Source organism: Genypterus blacodes, unplaced genomic scaffold (assembly GCF_046128005.1).
Source record: "Genypterus blacodes isolate CSIRO-AG114 ecotype Tasmania unplaced genomic scaffold, CSIRO-AGI_Gbla_v1 ptg000029l_1, whole genome shotgun sequence".
Classification (NCBI taxonomy): domain Eukaryota; kingdom Metazoa; phylum Chordata; class Actinopteri; order Ophidiiformes; family Ophidiidae; genus Genypterus; species Genypterus blacodes.
The window spans coordinates 4,737,255-4,763,871 of NW_027466842.1; the positions used below are offsets into that span (position 1 = coordinate 4,737,255).

The following is a 26,617-nucleotide window of genomic DNA, read 5'->3' on the forward strand; positions in this document are numbered from 1 at the left end:
GTGAGATCCATATTGTGTTGTCTGGAGGAGCAGTCGGGCTTGGGGGTCCACGCAGTGTGGCATCACTCGGGTGGGTAATTTATTGTGGGAGCTAAGTGTTTCCATTTGCAGTAAGAGCCACTAAAAACAGACTCGCTGAAGGTTTCTGGGGGGCCCGCTCGTAAAAGTACTGATGCGGTGTGAGCTGGCTGTTGGCCTGACAACCTGTTTGGGGAGCTGTATAGATGGGGTTTTAATGAATACATAATCCAGTCGTCACAAAAAAGGACTCCTCACACTTGCCAAAGGTGCACTCTGCACTATTGTGTTATTATTCACTCTATGGAGAGGAGTGCGATGCATTTTTTAGTAGAGGTTTCTGAGGGAAAATATGAGCTGCGGAGAAAGTTCTGTTGGTGGTTACCGTCACTGTATTTTAGTAAATTTCCATATGCAAAGATCAAACTGCTGAGCTGTTTCATTTTTAATTCATTAACCAAACCGAATAAATCACATTGCAGTGACAGGGAAGAATGTTGATTTATGGATTGATAGTATATTATGGATTTTGACCCCCCCCCCCCCCCCAAGTACAGACTGGGGAATTTATAACTGCAGCATAATGTGAATTCATGTATTATACACATATATCTGATATCCAGGAGGCAGTACAGCATGACAGCTGAGCCTGGACTGTATGAATAAAATAACACTGCCTTCACAAGTAGAGGGGTCAGAATGCATATGAAGTTTCGTTGTTAATTAAAACTAAATCATTAGAAAATCATTGCTGCCCTCTACTGAATACTATGGCCTATATATCACATGGATGTGGATGATCTCGGTGCAAGGTGACCCTATTTTGGTGGAGGGGGAGATTAGGGGAATAAGTCATTGCAAACACTCAGTAAGGAGTCAACTTGATTAACCGACTGACTTCTCTGCTGATCCATTTCACATGAGGAATATTCAGTAAAGTAGCAAAGTAATACAAGGAAATCCTTCATAGAATTCAGGTAGGCTGTAATGTGGGATTTCACCTGGAGTTGATTTTGAGACTGATACCACTGTATAAATCTCTCTGCCAAGTTTGCTTTGGCTGCCGAGCTGTTAACTCTGTCGCAGAGAAATGATAAAAGTTTGTGAAACAAAAGCCAGAAAACCAAAGTGAACCTCGAAGACCAAAGAAAACAACTAACTAACAATAAGCGCAAGAGCCGCATGATATCATCATGTAGCTCAGCTCAGCATCTGGGAAAGTACCACATTAACAGACATGACGGAACCAAGACAAGAAAAAAACTCCAAAATCCAAACAATGTAGGTGCAAAGTGTGGAGAGTCGAAGAGTCGATGATTACAGATGTGCAGGTGAACGCAAACCTGTAGAGTTATTATGTTCATTCACTCAAACAATGGAGAAAATGTTGATCACCACACAGATAATGTGTTGTTTCATATCATTTTCTTTTGCCGTCTACACACACACACAGACGCACACACAACCCCCCCCCCCCTCGGTTGGACCCAAGAACCTTCCTTCCAGGAACGTTTTCTCCCAGTTCTAACATTAACCAACAGGCCTTATTTCCTGAAACCAGAAACTCCCTCAGCAAAAGGAGACCCAGCAACACCTGCAGCAGCGAGAGGCCGGCCAGAATCAGGCCGTTACACTCAGACGTGCTTTAACACGGCGCTGGAAGTGAAAATGTGGATTTCTCTGACTCTAAGTCGTGATTCAGGTCTGTTCCCCATCAGCAATTACAAATTTAGGTGAGTGATTACTGAAACATCTGCAATGCTTAATAGGCTGTATTATCCAGAAGTGACGCACAGAAAGATGACCAGAGACCAAACGTGAAAAGTAAGAAGATTCACTTCAATACTTCAAGGATTTTAAAGAGAATTTATGGAATGCATGTACGTAGACCTACAGCTGATATCAAAGCATTAACATTCCTAAAGTTATCCACTTTTGATCATTTCTGCTATGTCCTTCCATTATTGTGAGATCATTTTAAGCTTGCATCCATAATGGAAATCAAAGGGACCATTGTTCTCTACCATTGTGCCTTTGATACTTGTTTTATTACTAATAATTACAATAACATAGAATTAATGAAAACAAAGACATGTGAGGGGAATACAGACCGGAAATTGAAAGAGTTGCAATTGTTATTGTGACAAATTGAACTGACTTTGTTATTGCAGTCACATGGCTTCTTGTTTTGGAGAACAGCTCAACCCACATGTGCCCTCACAGCCCACAAACGCAGGGCAGCTTTTTCCCAGCCAGAGTTGATTGATTGGCCATCAATGGAGACACGCTCCTCGAGTGAGAGCACTCGCCGCAGAACTATCGAGTAAACACACTTGGAAGTCAAGGCCAGCAAAATCCCTTGTGTCTCCATACCATCCGTTAGGAAGGCAAAGCCGGATCTCATGTATCTGTGGTCAGACAAGACCGCCGCCACTTCCTCATATTGCAAGGCTGCTTCAAAACCACGCCAGTGTGAGCTCTATTTCCCTAACCTTTTTTAAGGGGTTGGAATTCACATAACCATGTGGTGTGTGCTTCTGGAGCTCGGGACTTCCAGAATCTCACTGTTTATCATTCAAATAAACAAAAAATACCGTCCACAGTGATAACACATTCAACTGTGAATGAAAAAACATTTCATCATGTCATACCTAAATGTGACTTGTGTGTTGTCCTGAAGTTCTGCGCTTGGGGCCTCTCACATCCTTCATGGTGAGCTGTGTTTAATAGAAGCGATAAGTTCATACTAACTGGGACGAGAAGCTGTTGAGCGAGGCTGTCACTTATGTAAGGCTTCTTCCTGAATTGAGTGTTTGACCACTTGCCAAATGAAATCTGCTCCACTGTTGACATGAAGACGTCCCCCCTCCTCCTGGTGAAAGCAGTGAGACCAGGCTGGTCAGCAGATGCCAAAGTCCCGGTGCCAACAGGATGTTATGACAGCAGGCCAGTTTATAAAGTAACAGCACGCACAGCAGTCAAATCAGAAAATAACTTCCGCCTGTAGTTTGTGTTTGTTTTGATATTAATGTGTCTCTTATTTGTGCTGCATTTTGGTTATAGATTAAAACCTTCAACTCTGGGCCAAGGTTAGAATTCAGTTTTAAAAAAGCCTCAAATGAAGAAGTTGGGAAAACGTGGACTTTAAAACTCCCCCCAAATAACAACTGATCATTATACATTTGATAAATCTATTTGTTAATACACTTTATTCTGTCCATGGAGAGACAATTATGGAGCATTTATGTGAGGCCCTGCCTGACCTTTGTTCTCCAGTTTGGACACATGGGAAAATCCCAAATTCAGTCATGTGGGTTGAACATGAGTTCGTGTTGTTCTCCCTCTCCACATGCTGACCTGTTTACACCCAGGGATAAAGTGAAGGACTACCAGTGCAACACAAAATGAAGTTGAGATTCAATAATCAATCAGAATCGTATATGTCCGGTATAAATACAATAACCTACCTATACCACTACATGCTGTTTAGTGTGTACAGTATATAGGAAAGTGTTGGAATGGAAATGGAAGAAGACTTTGACAAAGATGGTGTTGATTGAACAAGGCTTTCTCTTGTCAGAAAGTTTGACTAACAAACTACTAAACTGGCTCACGATGTTTTGAGACTTCATTTTATTGTAAAGTTTATGCATTTAAGGGCTTTCTACGCTCATGATTTCTATGAAACTGTGTGATGAAAACAAACTCAAGTGTTCTCTCATTTATTGGTTGAATTACTTGCTATTTTAAGGGCTGGATTGTTTATCCATAAATAACTGTACATTATATTTTGAACCAGCTGAAGCACATTTCTAGGTGTCAAGATAAAGTTTGGAGTCATCAAAAATAAGCATCCACTCACTACCGAGATCATGACTGTGAAACATGCTAGACTTTCTTTTCAAGTGCTTATTACAAGCTTACAGTGATTGTAACCCACAATAAAATAACAATATATTTGTCAGTCATGAACAGATCCTACAGATTTCCAATGGCATCAATTACACATACAGGTGCATGTAGATTTAACAATACAGGATAGCGCAAACTGAGAAAAGGGATAATGATGGGACATCCTCTCGATGCGGCGATATTGAGACATGCAATGGTAAACCACAGGGAACCACAGTGTCCATGGAGGGAAAATGCCACTTGGGAGCTTGGAAGAAGAAGAAGAAGAAGAAGAAGTATGATGACAGGATTTTATATGTCATTTTCCAGGAATCACAAACAAATCCCAGGTGGAAGAAGCTTACCGTGCGTTTCTGAGCAGGGACACGGTGACCACATGTGCTGGACCTACAGCAGCCTCCTCATTCTGCAGGTGTGCTTCTCTATGTGCATGGAGGCTCTGTCAGTGGAGCCGGTGAGCACATCCAGAACCTCGTCCTGCCGCTCCAGCTCCGTCTCTGCCTCCAGGGCCAGATTCTTCAGCTGCATCAGCATCTGAACGCACACGCATACACTCGTTTGTGTCAACATTTACACGCCAGTTCAGAGTGATTTGGACAATAAAAGAGAAGATTTACCTTGGAAACCTTCAGACTAGGGGTGAGGGTGGAATTTGTGCTTTACAGCCATTTGTGATGAGGTGTAAACATGTGTGTGATAGAGAGGTACGGCACGGCAACAATACCATATCCCTAACGATAACCTTTACCCTAGAAATGTATTAACTTATGGAAATGCAGGCCAGAGAAGTCCTTCCATATACCTACGCAATAACATTATTATTGATATATATGTAATGTTTTATATTCTTCTCAAGTTCCAGCTCTAAATTCTAGTCTTTATATTATATACTTGGAGATATTTAAGGAGAATATTTCACATAATACAGACAATACCACTTGTTTTCAACAAGTTTCAAGTTTAAGCAACACTGTGACTTCGTCTCTATGGTCCAACAACTGTGTACATTATGGTAGATGGAACAATTTAAATACACTACAATGTGCCAAGCAAAACCTAATAAACACACACTCCAAACCCCACTACCATGGTTTCTAAACTAATATTATGTTATGCGACACATGCATGCTCGCTCTCTCTCTCTCTCTTTGTCTCTCTCTCTCTCTCTCCCACCCAACCTCTCCCACACACACACACACTGACATTATGTCAGTTTTCACTGGCCAGTATATGCGGACATTGCAGCTAAAAGCACAGGAACTGCTCCAGACAGCAGTGTTAGAAAACAGATAGTATGTCAATACACACCAAAGAACAACTGTGTTCACTTGCTCAGGTTTGTGATTTTACAATTTAAACTGGGGCGACATGACTGAATCATTCCTCACAGTTCATATTCACAGGCATCGGTGTGCCACAGAAACCCCCCCACCCTCCACAGAAAACGTTTATTTATAGCTGTTGCTTATACAACAGCTCGAGGATGTAAGTCATGTAGAAACCCCCTAAATTAAACATTTAGGCTAGAACAAATAGAAAAATATATGAGCTCAAATTGCTTAGGAATACATGAGGTAATTTAAGGACTACAAAGTAATACGCAAATATTGTACAGGTGGTTCTTTTTTTTTCTTTTTTCTTTTTAAATCAAGCTCAAGAATGAGGCAGTTTGTAGAAAACCGTAAATGACTTATCAACTTCAAACAATGACACTCATTTAAAAAAGAGTATTTGCCTAAGCACTTAAGGCAGGATGTTAAATTGAGTGAACCTGTGTAGAAGTTGCCCCACTGTAGATGGTAATCTTGACATGACTTACATTAAGAGTGTAGGGGTGGCAGCGTTTGAAGTCTGAATCATTATTACTTATCAGCAATAGACAATAGTCCAATTGTAAGGACACAATAAACGAGCCGGACCGAGCCTGTCAATGCTATGATGGATTCATTTGAAACATAATTATAAAGACAAAAAATGCCGAATGAACAGTATTTTGTCATTGGGCACACTGATTAACCTCATTTATCAGAGATTTTATAAGGGGGGTAGACAAAATAACATAAACACTTCAAATCAAATACAGTTTTACTTTAGCATCTGAATCATTTAGTTAAGCGTTAATATTTCTTACATATGAAACTGATGATTGATTTTAGAATTAAAAATAATAACATGATCTGACTTTACATCAGTGTTGGCAATGATCATTTACTTAATTCCTGATTCCTGAGGTGTTCACATGACCTTGTTTACCCCTATATACAGCTTTGGTACGCGTAAGAAACCTTATGTAATCATCTTATATAGTCTGGAGTCATTCAGTCATACTGCATTTCTAACAAAAACAAAGTTGTCTACCAAAAAGGCTTTGCATCAAATATCTCATATGAGCAACCTGTAATTGTACGAATCTGCGTCACCGTGCAGGCTGCTACCACCGTTGGCCACGTCTATAACCTGGCGCAGTGTTTCAAGGTTCCAAAACGGAAAGATGTCGTACAGTCTGGCCAAATAACTGACCATGTCTCTTTCCCTCTCTTAAATCCAGTGTGGACTTTGGTTTGTGGTCTCACCAACTAACATTTAAAACATACTGGATAAAAAATAAAAATCGTTATGCTGAAATGCGGTTTGGGCAGGAAATAATATTCATACCAACTAATTATCATAATATGTGTTACTAAACCTAAAGGGTCTATCTGAGACCATTTCTGATTTGTGGACATAGACTAATATGAATGAATCTAAATATAATAAAACTGTCAGGCTGTATATCTCAGCAAACGTTCACATTCTAATTTGGGCTTGAGCTCCTCACCTGTTTGAGTTCTTGTGCCTCCGTCTGACTGACAGATGACTGGAGGACATTCACCTGCAGCTGGGACACCTCTCCTGCTGGGACCTCCATCGGGACCTCTGTGTCTTGGAACCTCTGCAGCGAACCTAAAGCCATAGGTGAAGATGGTGAAAAAGTAGCAGAGTACATGTGTTGTTATTGGGGAAGCCTCACTGTAAACTCAAAGTACACCTATTGGGGCAAAAAGGGCCATGTGACTCATCAGAATACGTCTCTGTCAAGGAAAGACACCAATAGACCTACAGCAGTCATGTGCATGAAATGTTTTTTCATGTGGCTGTGCACTAAGAAAATAAGTCAGAGGTAGAAACACGGAGCTTTACCGCCACTCAGTGGTCAAACTTATGCTGCATTTGTAACACAAACAACTGCATGGTGGATTCATTCATCATACATGTTCCTCACCTTTACTCCAAATTGAGCCATCTGTGTCACATGGGGATGCAAGTGGAGATGCCTTGAGAGCTGCATATTCACTGGTGAACTCCACCTTCTTTTTGTACTGCATCTCTAGCACCGCCATAGCCTCGGACATCTTGGCAGACAGAAACCGGTAGCATATATCTGGCTTCCCTATGAACCGCTGTCTCACACTGATCTCATAAGGGCTGTGGACCCTGATGTCGTCGATCTCGTTCCGTTCAAAGCGGTGAAGAAGCTGGCAGTTTGTGTCTCGCACTTCCAGTGAGGATACCAGCACCAATAAGCATCCAGGCTTCAAGTCTGAGTCCCCACCTTTAGACACTACAGCGGGGATGCTGGAGATCACCTTATTCCTGCTGGATCCCCTTCCATCTGTAGCAGCAGAAGCTGCAGCAGCAGCAGCCGCAGCTCTTGCAGCATCCTCAGCTTTGGCTTCCTGCTGACACTTCCAAGGGAGTTTACCAAAAGGCCACCAGGATGGAGACTCCAGTTCTGACAGAAGTCTACAAAACAGAGACACAAATTAGGGTGTTTTTGTATTGCTACTATTTAGTTACAGCAGCAAACACAAGCATAAGAAGAAGCATAAGTCATAAAACATAAACAAACAAATAACAATCAGTTAATGTAAGATATTTAGCTAAGTACTTGTCAGCCACGCCCAGATCAGAGTCAATCTTCTCCAGCCCCTCCATCATGTTGTCAAACTGCTCTCCCTGGTGGCTGAGGACTACGCCCGTGTCCTCCAGTCTCCTCTGGGCTCCTGCCACCAGACCAATCAGCTCTTTGCCTTTGGAGTTCTGACACTCTGCCCCCCGGGTCTCCGTGCCCGGGGACAGAAGTCGTTCTCTCCAGAAATGCTCCAACACATTATAAACCACCACCCTGTTGGGCTTAAGGGAACCAAACCAGTGTTTCACATTGCCCTCCTCAAGCACTGTGAGGGTGCTGAAGATGAAGCTGGAAGACTCCATCTTGATCTCTATGATCCTGGAGAGGCGGAAGCTGGCGACAGCCTCTTTAGTATGGTTTGAGATGAAGCGCACTGTGGTTCTGGTGAGGGTCAAGGTGCCATTTTCCCATCGTTTCTCACTGTTGATGTAGTAGGAGCCTGGCCAGCTGTGAATGGGAACATCCCGGCTCATTTTGAAAGGACTTGAGAGGTACTGCCTCGCCTAAAGACACAAAACCAGTATCAAGATTAAACATGTACCATCTGCTTTCATCTAAAATGACACCATCAGGGCGTTTAGTGGACTGATCTATGTTTCTTAGCAACAAACATACTTGGTTTACAGAGCAATCACGGATCCAGGCAGCAGAGGAGCTCAGCTGAGGTGTTCACAATGATAGCTGTTTGGAGGAGCGACCATTTAATTCCAAATACATCCGCGTCATCATAATGTGGTTAAATCACATGTACATGCATCGCTTTATCCTTAAACGTTATTTCGTCCTGCATAATGTCGGTCGATAACACCATCTTGGTTTGCTGTTCGCTTCGTTTCAGAGTCAGTGTCTGCTACAGTGCTGTTTATTACGGAAGTGACGTCACGCATCGCACTGTCATATTTACTGTCCGACTAGAAAATAGGACTGTCAAGATGCCTAACCTCACACAAAAAGGTCTTGTAAAGATAAGATAGCTGGATGTGCGAGTTAATATTGTATATTTATCAGGTTGCATTGTTAGCACAGGAAAGTTTGATCATATGCGCCAAATAAACTGTAAATCTATGGATACAGTGCATCGTTCAGGACCGATAACGCGTAATGCAATGGAGGCTCGTACAGCGTCCTGTTGTTTAGCATTTTAGCTTGAATAATGTAGGAAATTTAAGTATTTAAGCTCGATTGGTCCTTAAAAACGGACCGTTAAAGTGTCAATCGTAGCGCTATGTGTTGTCAAATCTGTTAACCTATTATCTTTTAGCATCCGTTCTTTCAGTTCAGCAGGCTAGCTAGGTTAGCCCAGCTACTGTCTCTCATAATGGACAGAGAAGCTTACCGCAACTGCTGCAGCCTCGTTAAAATACCACGACAGTCGTATGAGCAGTTTTGGTCTTCACATTTTGTATATTACATCGACAAGGAGCTCAGCTATTCTAAATTCTTCAGAAAGTACTTGCTTCCCAACCACCCGTGTATGTTTTCAAGAAGGTTTACAGAGAACTGGAAGTGTAGAAAAGAATGGGTGACTGAGGAGGGGAAACCTCATTTCCAGACACTGCTGCAAGAGTTTGGTAAATATTCTTATTGCTCTTTTTAAATTACAACATATCAATGCATATTCATGTTGTGATGATGTCATATATGCATTATTTCTGTCGTTTATCCCAGATGAGACACCGGTTCCTGTTGCAAACTGCAATGCAAAGGAATACAATGCAAACCCCAAACAGGTGATGCCTTTCAAAGAGTTTATACATTACTGGAAGGAATACATCCAGAACGGCCACTCCTCACCTAAAGGATGTCTCTATCTTAAAGACTGGCACATGTCAAGGTTTAAAAATTTATATTACAAGAAACCTACTATATACTGTATGTTACTATACTGTTATAATAATGTTCTTGTGTTTTTATATCACAGGGAGTTTCCAGAACATAATGTTTACTCCACACCCGTGTTCTTTTCTTCTGACTGGCTTAATGAATACTGGGATACACTAGAAGTTGATGACTACAGATTTGTCTACATGGGCCCCAAAGGTTCATGGTAAGAGAAGGTTAACACAGCATTAACAAAGTCTCATAATCTTTTTTCACACCGTGTGTTGCTCTTTCTCATCTAGGACCCCTTTCCATGCTGATGTGTTCCGATCCTACAGTTGGTCTGCTAATATCTGTGGTAGGAAGAAATGGCTCCTGTATCCTCCAGGCCAGGAGGAATTTTTACGAGATACCCATGGCAACCTTGCTTATGATGTAACATCGTCTGAACTTAAAGACAGAGGCCTTTTTCCACACGCCGAGCAAGCCTGTCAACCTCTTGAAATTATTCAAGAGGCGGGGGAAATCATATTTGTGCCCAGCGGTTGGCACCATCAAGTTTATAATCTGGTAAGGAACATAATGTATGTGTATGTAAGAATGTTTACTCTGAGAGGGTGAGAGTATAAGAATTCTCAACAAGCAAATGTTTTTATCCCGTGGTTGGCAGTCAACAGAGTCCCACTAACCATAGCATACAGTATATTATGATACTGGATGCTATAGACAGCATTCAGCAGTAGTACATTTAGAAATAGTACTGACATACTCTGCATTTTATAATAGTTGTAGCAACATGTGCATTTTTCTGACTTGTATGTATTTTATAATTAATAGGAGGACACCATCTCTATTAATCATAATTGGTTAAATGGCTGCAACGTTGACATCATGTGGCAATTCCTTCAAAATGAGCTGTCGTCTGTCCAAAAGGAGATAGATGAGTGGAGGAACACCATGGATTCGTGGCATCAGCACTGCCAGGTACATCACTGTCCAATCCTTATACTGTCTTGAAACATTTTGTTGCTGTAAATATCTTTAATATGATGTCATGTGTTGTTACTTTTTCAGGTCATCATGAAGGCTTGTTCTGGTATTAACTATGGGGAATTTGCTTCATTCCTGAAAATCATTGCAGACAACCGAATAGCTTTCCTGAATGCCTGCTCCTCTGGACATTCCTCAGCTTATCCTAGGCATATTTCAGAGACCCTGACCACTCTTGGACCTTACCATGCTGCCTTTGACTTACAAAGAGTGGCTCATATACTTGAATGCCTCCTCTGCAATGAGGACTTCAAAAGGCTTGATCATTCAACATTGAGTTTACAGCCAGAAATCATGTTGCAGCAAATTCGAGACACCATACACTCCACAAGGGGGCAGCATCTCCTCTATCAGGAATAAAAAGTGTTCATAAGATGTAATTGTCACCTGACAATGGCTTGAATGAAAACAGTGCCAATTTGTATGGTGCAACAAATAATGATAAAATAACTACACATTAGGTTGTATTGTTGTCTCAATACGTCACATAAGCTGTGAATGTGTTATTAGTTTTTGCACTGAAAGATCAAATTAAATGAACAACTTGACATCTGGTTACCTTTTTCACATTTATTCTACCTCAGCCAATATTATAAAGTGGTTGGTGTATTGGGAAGTGCAATAGATGGATTTGTATTGTGGAACAGCATTGGAAAGGATTTTCTAATCCTCGTATTATGTAGCTGTAATGATTGTATTGATAAATGTCTGGCTTTGTTTAATGATGATGACGACATCACCTCCTTGTGTGTGTCCTTTGGATCCATTATTCAAATATTCACAGCAAATTAATACATGAATATAAAAGTGGTGTGCAGTGACTTTAATATGTGCCAATTTTTAAACTTACTTTAGCAACAATAAACCAACACATAAACAAACAGTATGTGTAGTGTAAACAGTATGAACTAGGTGAATGACCTTTATTGGGAAACGATCTTTGAACAGTGTTGAGTTCTCTTAATACATTGATGCAATCTGCCCCATGTTGTCCTGTCACTGCATGCTTTCCTGGGCAAAGTGCAACACCAACAATACACCCAGTGTGTGCTGCACTATTAATATTTGGTTGGTTGGTTATATCAGTTTGAACACACCTGTTCAAACTGATTTTGTACCAATTCGATTGATAAAAACAATTAATTCTCTTATTAAAAGGAAAATAAAATCTGAATTTACCATAACTTTTGTTTATTTATGGCACTGAAAATGCATTAAATAGAGGCCAATACATGTTTAAAAAAAATCTGTATTAGCTAGGCATAATCCATCACTCTTCCGTATAAAATAGCATCTTATTACAGACCAAAAGTGGTGACTCCCAAAAAACTGGATCATTGCCACACAGCAGGAAGGGCAATGACAGTGTGACACACTGCTTCAGGGCCCCTACCTACCAGTCTGTCAGTTATGATGGTTGTCACATTGTATGGCATGACAAACATCACCCTGCCCTGTTTAATCGAGTTTCACATCTTTTGGCCACCAGTCTGGCACAGAGACCTCAAGTGTAACTGTAGTGTCATCAGAGGTTTTGAGCGTCAGCGCCTCTTTGGCATGAGCGAGGCGGATCAGGCTCAGACTGAGCTCTCCAACCCCTGCTCTGTGTTTCCCCGCTGGTTTTCCGGACTCTGTGTGAAGTGGAGCTCCGTCCTTGAGGTCTTCGACTGGGGCTGACAGTTGCACTGGCATGAGGCGTTTCCGAACCACTCCAGTGTGATGAGTCCTGGCTGTGAGTTCCTGGCCAATGTAACAGCCCTTGCTAAAACTGATTCCCTGCATGTAGACAAGATTTGACTCCAGCGGCAGTGCCACCCCAGGAGGAAGGTCCTTCACTCCTTCAGGAAGTCCTAGGCAACAATGACAGCAAAGGAAAACACTAAAACCCTTGTGCCGTTACTCCTGGAACACATTTCATTTCACATTTGCAACTTCATAATTGCACTTACCGATTGCATAGCGATGTCTGTGATATTCCTCTGTGTCACCTTGCTGACATGAAGCAATGATATCCACGGGGTCCACTTGACTGTCCACCACTAATCTCCAGCCCATGGTGCGAGTTCGAGGATCGGCCTCCCATACCAGCGCTTTTTCTGGGGCGGAGATCTCGGGTTCACCCGGCTCTTGGCCTGTGTTTGTTTGCCTGGGGAGCACAGCCCACACAGAGAGCTCTGGACAGGGGTTTATGTTTACCTTCCTGCGGATCTTGTACATCTTAAAACATTTTAAGATGGAGTCCTTTACCGCGATGTCACACTCCAGGAGAACACCGTGGCCTGGCTCTGCTTCTTTCATACTGAAAAACAAACATTTGCACATTTAACAGCTATTATGCGATGGAATTTCCTCCTTTCTTCTTACAAACATTGATTTATATGAATGACTAGTGTCTCGTAACATGTAGAAGAACATGGAAGATGCAGACGCAAAGTAATAGTCCGTACTAGTAGTGTGTGGAGGGCTTCTACCTTTTCTACAGTCAAATTGATAGTTTATGTGCTGACCTTTATGTTAATGGTTGCACCTTAGAGCTCGTGACCTCTTCTGTTATTATCCCCGTAGCTGCGTCACACTGATAAGACAACAGCGTAAGCCACACCCACGCGTTTATGCCACAGGAAAGGTGTACTTTACCCGTGTGTACTGTACGTGTATACTGTACGTTGCCATAGTGTACCGTACCTATACAACATGATGTCGTACTGTGTCCTCCCCTGCACGTTCAGCATGTGCGCGTACATGGCTGTGGTTCCTGACTCCAGCTGCGTCACGTCATTGGTAATGAGCCCCTGAAGAAAGGAGTTCGTGTCCTGTCCTTGGACTCTCATTAAGGTCCTGTGGTGAAGGTTATAGCACGCATACTGACCCGGGATAGTTCTCTCCTGGCCGTACCTCTGGACTCGAATCCCGGCAGGAGGAGCCCAAGCCCTGGTTACGCATAAATACCGGCCGGTGTGTTTGCCTGCGTTAACAGCCAGGCAGCTGCCGGGTGCGAATGCTCCTCTAAGTAAGCACCAAAAGCCCATGGTTGTCACCGCGCCGGGTGTGTTTAAATGAGATAATAAAAAGATATTACACTGTCCAGCCGGCCCTTGACATCTATGTAACATAGGACACTGCTACCGGCGTTGACAGCAGGGACGCCATTTTAAGTCCCATAATGCATTGCTCGATAATATTGGAACACGTGAGTGGCCGAGCTGTCATGCTGTTGCTGTTTGGTTTGTTTGTAGTACTGAAACAGAAGCTTTATTCATCCCGTTTTATGTTGTTCACGCAGAAAGATAGCGATTGCGTTATAAAACCACGCGTTATTTTAATTAATATTTTGACGTCACCTCTGCTCTTCCATTAAAGTACCAATACCCCAAAAGTAAAAAAATAAATACATAAACAGAACAAGCTCACATGTTCTAACCTTCTAAATCTTACTCTTTCTAAACTTTCAACCATTACTAGAAAGCAGGACACCAAACATTTTCAATGAGTTTATTTATTCATGAATGAAATAATGGAAGTCTTAAAAAGTTTGAGGCACTTGGAACTGTGATGAGAGTGAAGGCAGGATTAAATATTACTCTGAAACGATTTACTGGTCAAACATAAACACTCATGATCAAGACTTAACATGCCTAAACACAAGATAAATGTTGAGCTAATTGTATAGCCAAGGATGGGTTTCTCTGTGTATACTGGGTGAAAAGCATGCATCATCTGTTTCTGATTACAGAAACGTAGAAAAACAATATTGTGTTAAGAAAAGGTTCAGCATCTCAATTCATTCACCTATTTTCCTTCATACTTGAAACTGCAAGACTTTGGAAAGTAGTCGATGAAGGCTGTGCACGCATTGGCAAGATCAATGCCCAATTTATAGGGAGGCAGTGGCTCAGTGGGTAGTGCTTCCCCCTGGGAACCGTAGGGTTGCCGGTTCGAGCCCCTGCCGAATTGCACCGAAACCCTCAATTGCTCCCCCCTCTGTGAAGGGTGGTAATGTAATGTAAATCGCTTTGGATAATAGCGTCTGCCAAACGATCGTAATGTAATTCCAGCAATACTTGCACACACTATATCCAACTGTGACACATGTGTCTCTCCCGGTCAACAATCATCATTCTTTGGAAGGGAAAAAGGAAGTTATGGTGCAGTTGTACAATGTTTGGCACTGCAGATTGGAAATGTTTGATTTGAGGGCATAATCAAACCCTTTCAAAGTTAACTTTTGTTCGGTTTGATCCAGTTCAGCTGCAGTCAAGGGTAGATCTGTTTTTAATCTGGCATTAGAATGGTTCCAGTTCAGCTGGAATTAGAGATGTGTAACGGAGTAAGCATATGTTAATCTATCCAAACGCTATGCTAAGCACAAAATGACACACAAAAGCAACAAAGATAGATTCATAATATAAGAAAGTTCATTTCATTTTGTAGATCCCCTAAAATACTGTGTATTGTATGCTGATGTTCATTGTAGATCTGTGTCTCCACCTTCAAGCTATGTTTCCCACCATGTGATTGATAATCTATTCCTTAATTTATTGTCCAGTGTCACATGCACGCACACATGCACGCACACAAACACACACACATCCTCCAGTTGTGTAACAGTGCAGTTCTGGAGTCTGAAAGAGTCTACTGTTGATGTACTTGTGGAAATTACTTCTAGATCCAGACAGAAGCCTTTCCATTTTTTACAATGCTTCCAGCTTTATCTGTTCCACACTTAGGCCGGGCTCCTTGTTTCTCATGGACAGTGTTGACCCGGTTTTGCTCTGCCATTGTGGCCCCAAACACAGGACTACTGGTTCTGGACGTTTGCTGGTTGCTTTTGGTTTGATATGTGTGAAAGGCCATGTCGAGCTGTTCCTGAGCAACCCGCAGGTGACGATGTAGGCTTGTCAGGTCAGAGGGGATGTTATCGTCCAGGTTGGTGCGTTGCTGTTCCTGGGCGACGTTGGCCATGTTCTGCTCGTGGGGAATGAGACTGTTAGGGATCCTGTTAGGTTTATCTGACTTCATCACAAGATTGTAACCAGGAGGGGAGGCCTGGATGTTGCGAGAAAATGGATAAGCGTAGGATGTCCTTTGGCCCCGGTTCCTCTTCTGGCGGAGGGTATCTCGAAGAGAGCCAATTCCCAAGTGAAACATCTCACACACATTTAATACAAGACAAAGGCAGCTTACCACATACATGATGAGGAGGAATATTGTTTTCTCTGTGGGCCTAGAAATGAAACAGTCCACTTTATGTGGACAGGGCACTCTGTTGCATACATATGAAGGGTTGACTCGAAACCCATAGAGGAGATACTGCCCAGCAAGGAAACCGATTTCAAAAATAGCTCGTGACATAAGTTGAAGAACATAAATTCTCATCAGCCCTTCTTGCATAATTTTTCGGCGACCATCGTGTTTTTGTCTGTTGTTGCTGGTTAATGGTTCAGACTTGGCCTCCTGCAACTCCAGTGTGTCCTCAAGAAGCATCGGCTCATCATCATCATCCCCATCTTCCTCTAAAACATCCTCAAGGTGGTGACTTTCTCTCCATCTGCCTTGAGGGGGCTTTTTGCACACTCTGTAGTGCTTCCTGCGTTCCTCCTCTGAAGTGCGGGCTATCTTGTGGATGGCATAACCCATATACATAATAGAGGGAGTGGAGATCATGATGATCTGGAAGACCCAAAAACGGACGTGGGAGAGGGGCGCGAAAGCATCGTAGCATACATTGTCACAGCCTGGCTGTTTTGTGTTGCAGATGAACTTGGTCTGCTCATCCGAGTAAATTGACTCGCCTCCAACGGCTGTGAGCACAATGCGGAAGATGATGAGGACAGTCAGCCACACTTTCCCCACAAAGGTGGAGTGGTTGTGGATCTCTTCCAGGAGACGAGTGAGGAAGCTCCAGCTCATGTTGATCTTACAAACTACTCAACTAGAATCTGTAAAGATAGAAAAAAATAAGTGGTTAATAAGGGACTAATCGAGAATGAAATAGTTAATGTGAAGAAACTGAAGTGACATTGACATAGTAGATCTCAGATTACGTCTTAACTATTTGAAAATGCTGCTGTGGCTTTTTTGCCCAGTCACGCGCCTGGATGTGGAGAATTTTCTAATCAGTCTAGGCTGAGGCGAAACAATGGCTTTTGTTGATTAAGCAAGTCAGCAACTAGGTGATCTCATTCAGTCACCCCAGACAGCATTTCAAAACACTGTTGAAGATTGCAAACTACAATGTGTATGTGTGTATGTGTACCTATTACATAATACGTCAACGTTTGAAATAAAAAAGGAAAACTGGCAGGTTATTTCTGAGGCCATGCTGAAGACACTTTAAGTGTGACTACAAACTATGAACTCTGAAAGTGGGCTCCAAGACACACAAAAACAGAATCAAATGAAACGTCACAGTCTTACTATACTCGTCACAGTCCCAGTCCCTGCTGGGTCTCTGAGCTGCCTGAAGCAGCTTTGAGCAGATACTATCGCGCTTCTATCCCCTCATTCATGGGGCCAGAGCAGCAGAGTTCACGCTGATGTCATGATTGTGGCACTGTGCTCCCTGGTGTGGGATGTGCCGGCTCCTCTGCCATCTGAGTGAACAGCAGAGGCTTGTTGCTCTGCTACAAGGCCCCCAACACTGCAGACACTGGGGAGGGTTTCGGACATATTGAGAGACAGATGGCATCTATGGTTGGCCACTCATATATTTACCCTGGGATGGCATGACAGGCGGTCAGCCTCACTTAGGACTTACACAGAAGTTTTGTATCATATTAAGATATTATATAACAGCATTTAAATGCCCTTGAGGTATCTATAATGTGGACAGTATATATAAATATAATCAAAGTGTTTTAATCCTACAGTTTTTGAATGAATAGTGCTTTCTAACATAATCGTCATCCACATCGGTTTGACAGAGCTGAATGCAAGTCTGCATGTACACACAAAATAATTGCATGCAAAATATTTGGCCTTGATTAACTGAAATGGATCGGAACCATATAAATAGAAAAAAAAGCTTCTCTCTCTTTCAGTTCTAACTTGAAAAGATATTTTTAATCTTAGCCTTAACAACTTTGGAGTTTGGGGGATTAGACACTGGCTCTGTTTAAGGCTGACAGAATTGTGTGCAAAAGTTACTTTGCATGTTAAAAATGTTACAGTTGCACAAAGTATTTGCTTAACGCATGTGTAGTCTGAGATGTCACGCAAAGCAAAATAGCCAAGCAATGAAGCAAAAGGCATTCTCATTATTCCTTTTGATCTAATAAGGAAGAGCAGTAAAGGTGTTGCAGTATTTAATATTTCAGCGATTCAGCCCCATTTTTCTCACAGTAATAAATGGTCCAGAAATTCTTAAGTATATTCACAATGTCATTTCTAAACATTTCCTAACTATCACGAAACTGTCACAAAAGAAATGTCAAGAAATGTGTAAAAATACACATACTGTATTGTCTGTGAACATAGTTCTGTTTGGTATGTAGAGCTGCAAAGTCAGACAGTGACACACTTTGTACACACATACACACACTCACTACTTAATACTAATAGTTAGACCAAATGCAACATGCATTATTGAACTACAAGGAAAGAAGATCTTAAAGGAAAAGGCATCATGCATTCCCATCAGGAACTCAAGCAACCCACCTGGAAAAGTTGCACATGCATTTCCCATCCTGACAGCTGTTCAGCTCTCCTCTGCTGTCCCTTCACGTCCCTTGCTCAATCTGATCCATGGAACAACACTCCCAGCCTTACATGCCGGCCTTTTTCCTGTCTCACTGATAACTCCCAAAATGGCAAAATGAGAAACAATGATGAAACTTTTCGGATCGTGCCATGCAACCTTCCTAGTTGTATCCTGTTTTCCTGCTCTGTGCAGGAGCGAGGTCTCACTGCTGTGAATGCCTCACATTCTGTCTTTGGCTCTGGTTTCTATTACACCAGCCTTCTGCCCAAGAAGGAAGTATAAAACACAGAGAGGAAGAAAAAAATCCTCTTCTGGCAAATGACCCCCATCCACAAGGTCAGAATGGATGATATCGCACCAGAAGATTGAAATGAGGGAGCATGTTAATCGCAACACACACAGTCATCCTCCCCCTACTATTTCTCATGTGCAACATTTGTTATACAGATGATGAGGAGTGAGTCTCTCTCTCTCTCTCTCTCTCTCTCTCTCTCTCTCTCTCTCTCTCTCTCTCTCTCTCTCTCTCTCTCTCTCTCTCTCTCTCTGTCTCTCTCTCTCCCTCTCTCTCTCTTGTCCTCTTGTTATCGCTGTACTTGTATGGCAAAAACTCAAGCTCACAAAATGTAACGCAGTAGATTTCTGTCAGAATACAAAGACCTCACTCAGAACTACATATCTCCCTCTCACTCCACACACACACACACGCACACACACGCACACACGTGCAGACACACACACACACACACACACATGCACACACACACACACAGAGCCACATTCAATGGTATTCAGCATCCTCTATTATCTATCAATTGCATAACAGTTTATAGTGGATGACAGTTATAGAAAAACAACTTTGGGGAGAGTAAGACGGGGAGTTTGAGGACAGCCATGTCACAAAGACATAAACCACCTTGCCTAAGTGCAGATCCGCTTCAGTGTATCCAGCGGGTACGCTCAGTCATATCAAGTGTCATAATATTTAGAACTTCCATCCAGGAAGATGGCCAGATGATAGACCAGTGGACAGGTTGTGCACTGCACTCTGCTGTGTCCTTTCCGACTTGATGTTTATATCTCAGTTTATATTTCAAGCTTTTACCTTGGCCTGTGGAGCGCACAGCACACAGAGTTCCTCACATAATGACGAGAGCTGGTATTTCTGGACAGGAGTGAATCCTTGTGTGTGTGTGTGTCTCTCTCTCTCTCTCTCTCTCTCTCTCTCTCTCTCACAAACACACACACAAACACACACACACACACACACACACACACACACACACACACACACACACACACACACACATACACACACAGATGCTTTCAGAAATGACAGGATGAAGCACAGACGCGGAGAAGAGTCATGCCAGATGAATTGAGATAGGAATTCCTCCATCTCTTTATTGTACGTGCCAGGTCTCACTGTGAAGTTTGAGAATGGCTCTAAACCCAAACACATTTAATAGAGCACACAACGGTTTAGTGTCTGGCTTGCATTTATGAAACGTATCTGGTTATTGTCACCCCGACCATATTGTATTTATAGTGTTACTTGCTCGAGGCCCTCAATAACCCTTAATTATAACCTGTATTAGGCCGCGGTTATAAAGGCAAGAATAATGGCAACCCATCATGAAGTATGAATGTCCAGCCTCAATGAAATCACATTTTTCACACAGTCATTTTAATGTTATTGATTTTGATCACTGATAGATAAATTCTGGACTCTCTGTGTCTTAACACATTGTAAGAATATAAGCATCTACTGTGGTATAATGTGAGATTCTTAGGTCTCATTCTCTTCATTTTTAAACTAAGATAGTGTTACATCTCGCCATCATAAGGTCTGCAGGAGCAAACGTCCAGAGGCTCTTGGCTTCAAGTCTTCCCTCTCCGTTTGACTGAGGGGGGATGTGCCACTACATGGACCTATGGTGCCGAATGAAAGAGGAGATGACAGGGGATGCTGCTGGACTATGGAGCGTTGGGGTTTGGGCATGTGCTGCCCCGGAGGGACAAGTCAGCACGTGTTTCTAAGTGACAGCACATTGCTCCCCCTCTCCAAAATCTCATCATCGTCCTCCACAATGCAGAGATGGGAAGATTAAATCTAAATCCAAAGACAAATACAGTTGACGTTCCTCTTCCTATTCTTCCTATTGAAAATGGGTAGTTGATATATATCTCCAGTTCACGACTGTAACTCAGGGGGAAAAGTGGATTATTGGATTATAGACAGCATTCATACATTCACAATTGTGATCATACAATGTTTGCAGGCTCCCGTCAAAAGTCTTTTATAACAGAGCAGCAGCTGAATGATGAAACAATTATTCAACATTTTCTCTCTTATCACCAATTAAACATGTCACCAGCCTGTGAGGTTATAGAAAGCACAATGCCCAAAAGTCACACTCATGACTGTCTGCATTTATTCAAAAACCTTGTTGTTGTTGTGTTGTAGGACAGTTCGGGCAGCTCTAGCTTTGGGGAACAGTACTTCATGTTGATAAATATTGATTGGACTGCCCACAGCCAGCAAAGTATGTTACTATTCCCCTGTAAGATATTGTTTGACATTGTACTTGTTTCAAGGACTGGCATTACATGACAGCTGGAGGACAGTGTTAAATATTCAGGTTAAATAATGACTTTATTATATAATTTTTCAATTGTGGTGAAATGTGTGAGATACAAAAGAAAAACTGCATCATCATCATCATCATCATCATCATCATCATCATCATCATATAATGAAGCCACTTTGCAAGGGCATCCTCATTTATGATACAATAAAAAAAACAGGTTATAGCAAGGATATTAAAGAAAATGATCTGTTTTTAAGAGCCAAATTATTACATTTTATTATATTACTGGGCATAAGAGAAAACATTACAACTGACACATGATGGCATCACCTTAAAGAGGTCGCTGGCACTTTGCAGCATAACGAAGTAATGCAGCACAGAGGGGCAAATATCTCGACAATTCTCCTTGGTCCTCGCTGGAGTTTTACATGTGGAAAGTTGAAGTGCACAGACTGGAGGCCATGGAGGTTTGCATTTATGTAACAGATCAACAATGTGACTCGGATGGAGAAGACAAGAGTGACACAAGATGCCAGAGCAAAAGCAGTTTGGTGCTCCTCCTCCTCCTCCTCCTCCTCTCTTATCTCTCTGACCACTATCATTAAAATGCTCTTACCAAGCTGTGGAGGGTTATATCCCATAGGCTGCCTACAAGTGGTGGCAGTCCCATCTCATTTATTTACTTTTCTCCCAGTTTCTCAGCCCAGCCTATCCTACCCACAGGCAGACTGCATCTCGTGCCAGTTTGACAAGGCTGGTTTCCACTGAAGCGACTGAGATGAAAAGCCTTGAAGGGGATGCCAACAACTTCCCTCAGCCACAGTGTATCCCAGAATGTCAGCTTGTACCAAGTGTGTAATTCTTGCTCTTAGCCCTGCACTCGTACAAAGACATGAACTCATTTTCACTATTTGCTAAAATTAGCCATATCACTACTGCACAAGATAAATTGAAGACAAGGTCATATTTGCTCATCAGCTACTTTAATGTGTGGCGTCCCCCCATGATGATTCAATTAAACTGCATACAATTGAAAACTGTGCACAGAGATTCAAGCATTTTATGATGAAACTAATTATATCACATGCAAGTTAGTTACATCTCAAGTCTTGAGTCAAGTAAGTCATGACAACAATCCAATATGCTAAAATCAGTCATAAAAAAATCATGGCATCATGTTTGACCACCATGTAAGTTTGAACATTCTGTATCATTGGTCCAGTCTTACTTCATTCAACTAACAAATAGCAAAACTCTTTCTTCTCTTTTGTCTCCATCAGTGCATCCAGTTCCATTGGAACAGGCCTGTTTCCTGTCCCTAAGCTAAGGTTTGCTTTTACAGCCCTGAGTTCCTCCAAACATAATAGTGATAATGGGTGTCCAACACATTCCTTTAATATATGTGACAGTGTATTGTGCCTTACATCTTGGGTATCATGAACAATATAATCAATCAAGTGGAAACAAGTGTGCTGCCTCCAACAAAGAGTGTGGCATGTTTGAACAATGACATCTTTGAAATAATTAGAAAATATATTTAATTTATTCTTTCACAAACCCTGGATGATGAGGTTTTCATCAGGGAAGTAAAAAGCAACACACAACTACCCATCCAAATGAACTAAACACCAATGCTTTACATCCACATCTTACTCTTTGACATTGTGCCGTCTTAACTGGCCTTGTCATAAACTGAGCTAAGGCGAGCCCAAAGGAGCCGCAGACCTCGTCAGGGTCATTTAGACAACCAGAGATAATGTTTACTGCATATCCTCCTTCCAGACGCCTTAGTGCTGCTCTCCTTCTACTCAGTGAACTCCAGACACTGGTAGCATCGCTGCAGGTCCACACAGATAACAGTGATAACTCCGTACCCTCTCTCTACCATAGCAACAGCGAACATCCACATATGCACATACTGTGTACTGGGTAACACATATGTCATATCAGAACTAAAGCTTGGCTGTTAAGGGCCTGATAAGAAAAGGTGTCCTACAACGGCAAACGGTTGTGTAAAAAAGTGTTGATAATCTCTTCACAGGGAAAAGTCTGAGCAAAATATTAACCTTCAAGGTTATAAAGTAATTCAATATTATCTATAAGCAATGCAAACAATGAATATTAAGTTCATTCAACTTTAAAGTTCATTCAACTTTTCAGAGACATGATTGTTGTGCAGATTGTCTGCTATCTGCTATTGAATACATATTAAACAGAGTGTTTAAACTGTCAATTCATTCTGATGTGTGGTTTTGAATAGGGTTGTTGTATTCTCTGCTCAGTGCTCATTTTTGGGCCACTAGATGGTAACCAAGCATCCAACTCACACATACCTCACATGGTCTCATACGCCAAATCATCCAACTCTTCACATTCTCCTTACAATGATTACATCGACAGAGTTTGCATGGCAGTAGTCAAATTCTGCTGTCGAGGATGGGGTACACACATACCACAGTTTTTACAACAGTTGTTTTAAATATTCAATTCCTCAATGTTTCAATTCGCCACAGTGGGAAAATTATTAAATCAAAACCCCAAAACTTATGACAAGTATGTCAAATCGGAAGGTTAATGGATACTCTCATTGAGCTATTTTTTAATATGCAATTACTTAAGTGTCACTGAAATATGAAATATGACACAATACAGGATTTACAATTTATAATCTGTGTTTTTATTCAAGCCTTTGATGACATATGATTTTGGTCGACAAAGAAACAAAATAACATCATGAATCCATATAAATGTTCCACAAAAACAAGCTATGGTTCAACCCAGGCCTTTGGACAATGTCACCCGACTCTCCAAACATTGCAAAACACAAACAAAATTGGGTTCTAAAAAAACAGGGAAATTATTGATTGGTCTAGACTTCATTGTGTGATGAGGACAGCACATGTTTATAAGAGCTGACACGACTTAAATATATAGCATTCCTGGTAGCATTCACAACACTGCAGTGAGTATGGATAGTAAAAGGCTGAACCTACCTGTCCATGTGGGTGAAGCTGCAGCTTTTCTGTGCTTTATGGTGGAGCATCCTTGGCGAGCATTCAGAGGCATCATCTCACTGCTTGGGCTCAGAAGCAGGATGAGAGAAACAATGGGTCATTTTTCATCAAAACCCCTCACCACCAAGTACAGGCAGGACACTCATGAGCCCAGCGTCCTACCAAAGGCCCCATTGTTCCTCCGTGACCATGACCACACGCTATTCAGGATGACTTCTGTTACAGCCTGTTTCATTCATCCAGAGGTTTGCAGTGATGCAGCTCTGGACATCCAAAGCTGTTTTGTGAGTGAATATGTGTGTGTCTGTGCACGTGCTCGTGAGATGACTTCCAGTTATCTCAAGCGATCCTTATTATTTCTGATCCATCAATAAATGTGTGTGGGTTCAGCACATTTCAGCCTCCTCAGCTTGATGAACTTTATCCTCAATCTGATTAAGACGAGCTGTACTGTCATTTTACAGGTTATAGTTAAGAATGTGGTTGTTGCTTGATTCATAGGGCTGTTTTGTAAATAAAACACAATGACAACTCTTTCTCTCTTATCCTCTCTTGTCTTATCCAAACAACAATTACAAGTCATGATTTGACTTGTTACTTTTATCATTTCGTCTAAGTCAAAGATTCTGCCGTTGCTTATCACAAATTCAGTATAAAAAATAGATTTAAGAGATTTGAAGTTTACAAAAACAGCATGTGCTGTTCTCTCTGTAATGATCTGGGCCAGGTTTTATGACTCTGACGCCAATCATCTACTTTTTGGCATTTTTGTTTTTATGCATGTTATTTTTTCATTCTATTTAAATGTTTTGACAGGGATGATGTCCTATTAACGCTATATCAAATAGGTCCGTATGTATGAAGCATTTTTTGTGGCTTTGACAGACTGATCCATATTTACTATCGAGAGAAAAGCAGCGCCCGTGGAATGTACATGTTGCAAATGTATTTTTCATCTATGATTTACCGTCTCTGAAAAGCAGGCGTAACTTCTATGTGGCCCTAGACTGCATGGCAGCTGTGGTCATTCTTCAGAGGAGAAAGTGTGTCTGTGTATCTGTATTTCTAATATCTTTCTTCTAACATCTATATTTCTGATCCTGTGATGCAAAAAAACCTGCATTTTAGTATTGAACTAATTGAATAACGCATTACATTTTCCGGTGTCTGTCTACAAACAAATCGTAGATTGTCAATTGTAGATTGTCATGATTTAAAGTGCCATAACTGTCAAGAGAGATTTCACTGAGATGCTTCAATCATACATAATTTAGCACAATAAAGGAAACACAGTTAAAATCTAAGTTTGTACCGAAACTGAACGTCTCTGTCCGGCTGCATTGATCCAAAGCCCCATCGCCTGGTGTCAATATTAGGAATCTTCTCATCAGGATTCAGGAGCTCAAAATCGAAGTAGGCCAACATGAGGAAAACAAACTGCTTCAGCTCATTGGTGGCAAAGAAACGGCCGGGACACATGGAGACCACAGCGCCCCAGGGCATGTTATAATACTTCAGCTTCCTCCCTGCTTTGTAGAACTATGTTTTCTTGCTCCCATCAGGATTCAGAAAGCGGTTGTATTTGAAGGTAAGTGGGTCAGGGTGGACCTCCGGGTCGATGTGGACCGCACTGTAAGGGAAGTGGGACACTCTGTCACCCTGACGAATACGGAATTCCCGGCCATCAGCCATCGGAATGGTCATATCCTGCATGACGGCCCGAGTGAGGAGAGGAGCTGCAGTGAGTCTCAGGGTCTCTTCTACATCGCTGTCCAAGATCGGTGTAGTCAACAGCATGTCTCGGGTCAGGTTAACTAAGGGGCCACCGCAGCTGACTTCCTGCCCTGTTTCCTTCAGGACCTTGTCGACTTCCTTCCTCACTGCCCGCATGGCCTCTGGATTCTTCATGAGGTGAAGGAGCAGCCAGAATGAAGACGGCCCGGTGTTGCCCTGGGAGGCCCACAGAAGCACAAACATGTATCTGTCTATCATGTTCTCATCCATGCCATTCTCCTCTCTCACCCGATGCATCTCTGATATCCAGCCACTGACATTGTCTTTGATGATCCATATTCACTATGGAGAGAAAAGCAGCGCCCGTGGAATGTACATGTTGCAAATGTATTTTTCATCTATGATTTACCGTCTTTGAAAAGCAGGCGTAACTTCTATGTGGCCCTAGACTGCATGGCAGCTGTGGTCATTCTTCAGAGGAGAAAGTGTGTCTGTGTATCTGTATTTCTAATATCTTTCTTCTAATATCTATATTTCTGATCCTGTGATGATCCTGTGCTTTTCATAGTTGGAAGTACTTGAGGCAGATGTCACACAATGAATCCATACGCAGGATGTTTGAATCTGTTTGTTAAGCAAGTTCAGGCAGGATGGTTGTGGCAGGGTGGCGTTGGAGAATAAGAAGGCGCTTCGCATCCTGTAGTGTGTTTATGAAGGAGAAAGAGAGAGAGAAAGAGAAAGAGAGAACGCGTTGGTTTGTCCATTGTAGCAATTCAGACTGATAATCTCTGCTGCTATGTGCCCATGCTTGCAATTTTCTAGAATAAAG

General features: G+C 41.9%; 5 protein-coding genes across 5 annotated transcripts; 1 reads left to right on the forward strand and 4 right to left on the reverse strand.

Moving 5' to 3' along the window:
* Nucleotides 1–3,634: 3,634 nt before the first annotated feature.
* Nucleotides 3,635–8,767, reverse strand: snap47 (synaptosome associated protein 47). The gene is made up of 6 exons (XM_076144642.1): nucleotides 8,498–8,767; nucleotides 7,859–8,385; nucleotides 7,193–7,713; nucleotides 6,749–6,873; nucleotides 4,275–4,464; nucleotides 3,635–4,177 (listed from the first exon to the last, which is right to left on the reverse strand). Exons 2-5 carry the CDS (start codon nucleotides 8,353–8,355, stop codon nucleotides 4,318–4,320), a joined length of 1,290 nt encoding a protein of 429 aa, XP_076000757.1. The 5' UTR covers nucleotides 8,356–8,385; nucleotides 8,498–8,767; the 3' UTR covers nucleotides 3,635–4,177; nucleotides 4,275–4,317.
* A 13-nt stretch (nucleotides 8,768–8,780) lies between these two features.
* Nucleotides 8,781–11,301, forward strand: jmjd4 (jumonji domain containing 4). Its single transcript, XM_076144641.1, has 6 exons — nucleotides 8,781–9,453; nucleotides 9,551–9,716; nucleotides 9,804–9,929; nucleotides 10,006–10,273; nucleotides 10,541–10,687; nucleotides 10,778–11,301. Exons 1-6 carry the CDS (start codon nucleotides 9,201–9,203, stop codon nucleotides 11,111–11,113), a joined length of 1,296 nt encoding a protein of 431 aa, XP_076000756.1. The 5' UTR covers nucleotides 8,781–9,200; the 3' UTR covers nucleotides 11,114–11,301.
* A 260-nt stretch (nucleotides 11,302–11,561) lies between these two features.
* iba57 (iron-sulfur cluster assembly factor IBA57) lies at nucleotides 11,562–13,905 on the reverse strand. The gene is made up of 3 exons (XM_076144645.1): nucleotides 13,439–13,905; nucleotides 12,703–13,052; nucleotides 11,562–12,603 (listed from the first exon to the last, which is right to left on the reverse strand). The coding sequence occupies exons 1-3, from the start codon at nucleotides 13,864–13,866 to the stop codon at nucleotides 12,212–12,214; spliced, it is 1,170 nt and encodes a 389-aa protein (XP_076000760.1). The 5' UTR covers nucleotides 13,867–13,905; the 3' UTR covers nucleotides 11,562–12,211.
* A 1,301-nt stretch (nucleotides 13,906–15,206) lies between these two features.
* On the reverse strand, nucleotides 15,207–16,681 carry gjc2 (gap junction protein gamma 2). The gene has a single exon (XM_076144644.1). It carries the CDS (start codon nucleotides 16,661–16,663, stop codon nucleotides 15,416–15,418), a length of 1,248 nt encoding a protein of 415 aa, XP_076000759.1. The 5' UTR covers nucleotides 16,664–16,681; the 3' UTR covers nucleotides 15,207–15,415.
* Nucleotides 16,682–25,168: 8,487 nt separating this feature from the next.
* LOC142994159 (7-alpha-hydroxycholest-4-en-3-one 12-alpha-hydroxylase-like) lies at nucleotides 25,169–26,132 on the reverse strand. Its single transcript, XM_076144855.1, is given in 1 exon segment — nucleotides 25,169–26,132. A coding segment is annotated over 1 exon segment (738 nt). The 5' UTR covers nucleotides 26,086–26,132; the 3' UTR covers nucleotides 25,169–25,347.
* Between the last annotated feature and the right edge of the window lie 485 nt (nucleotides 26,133–26,617).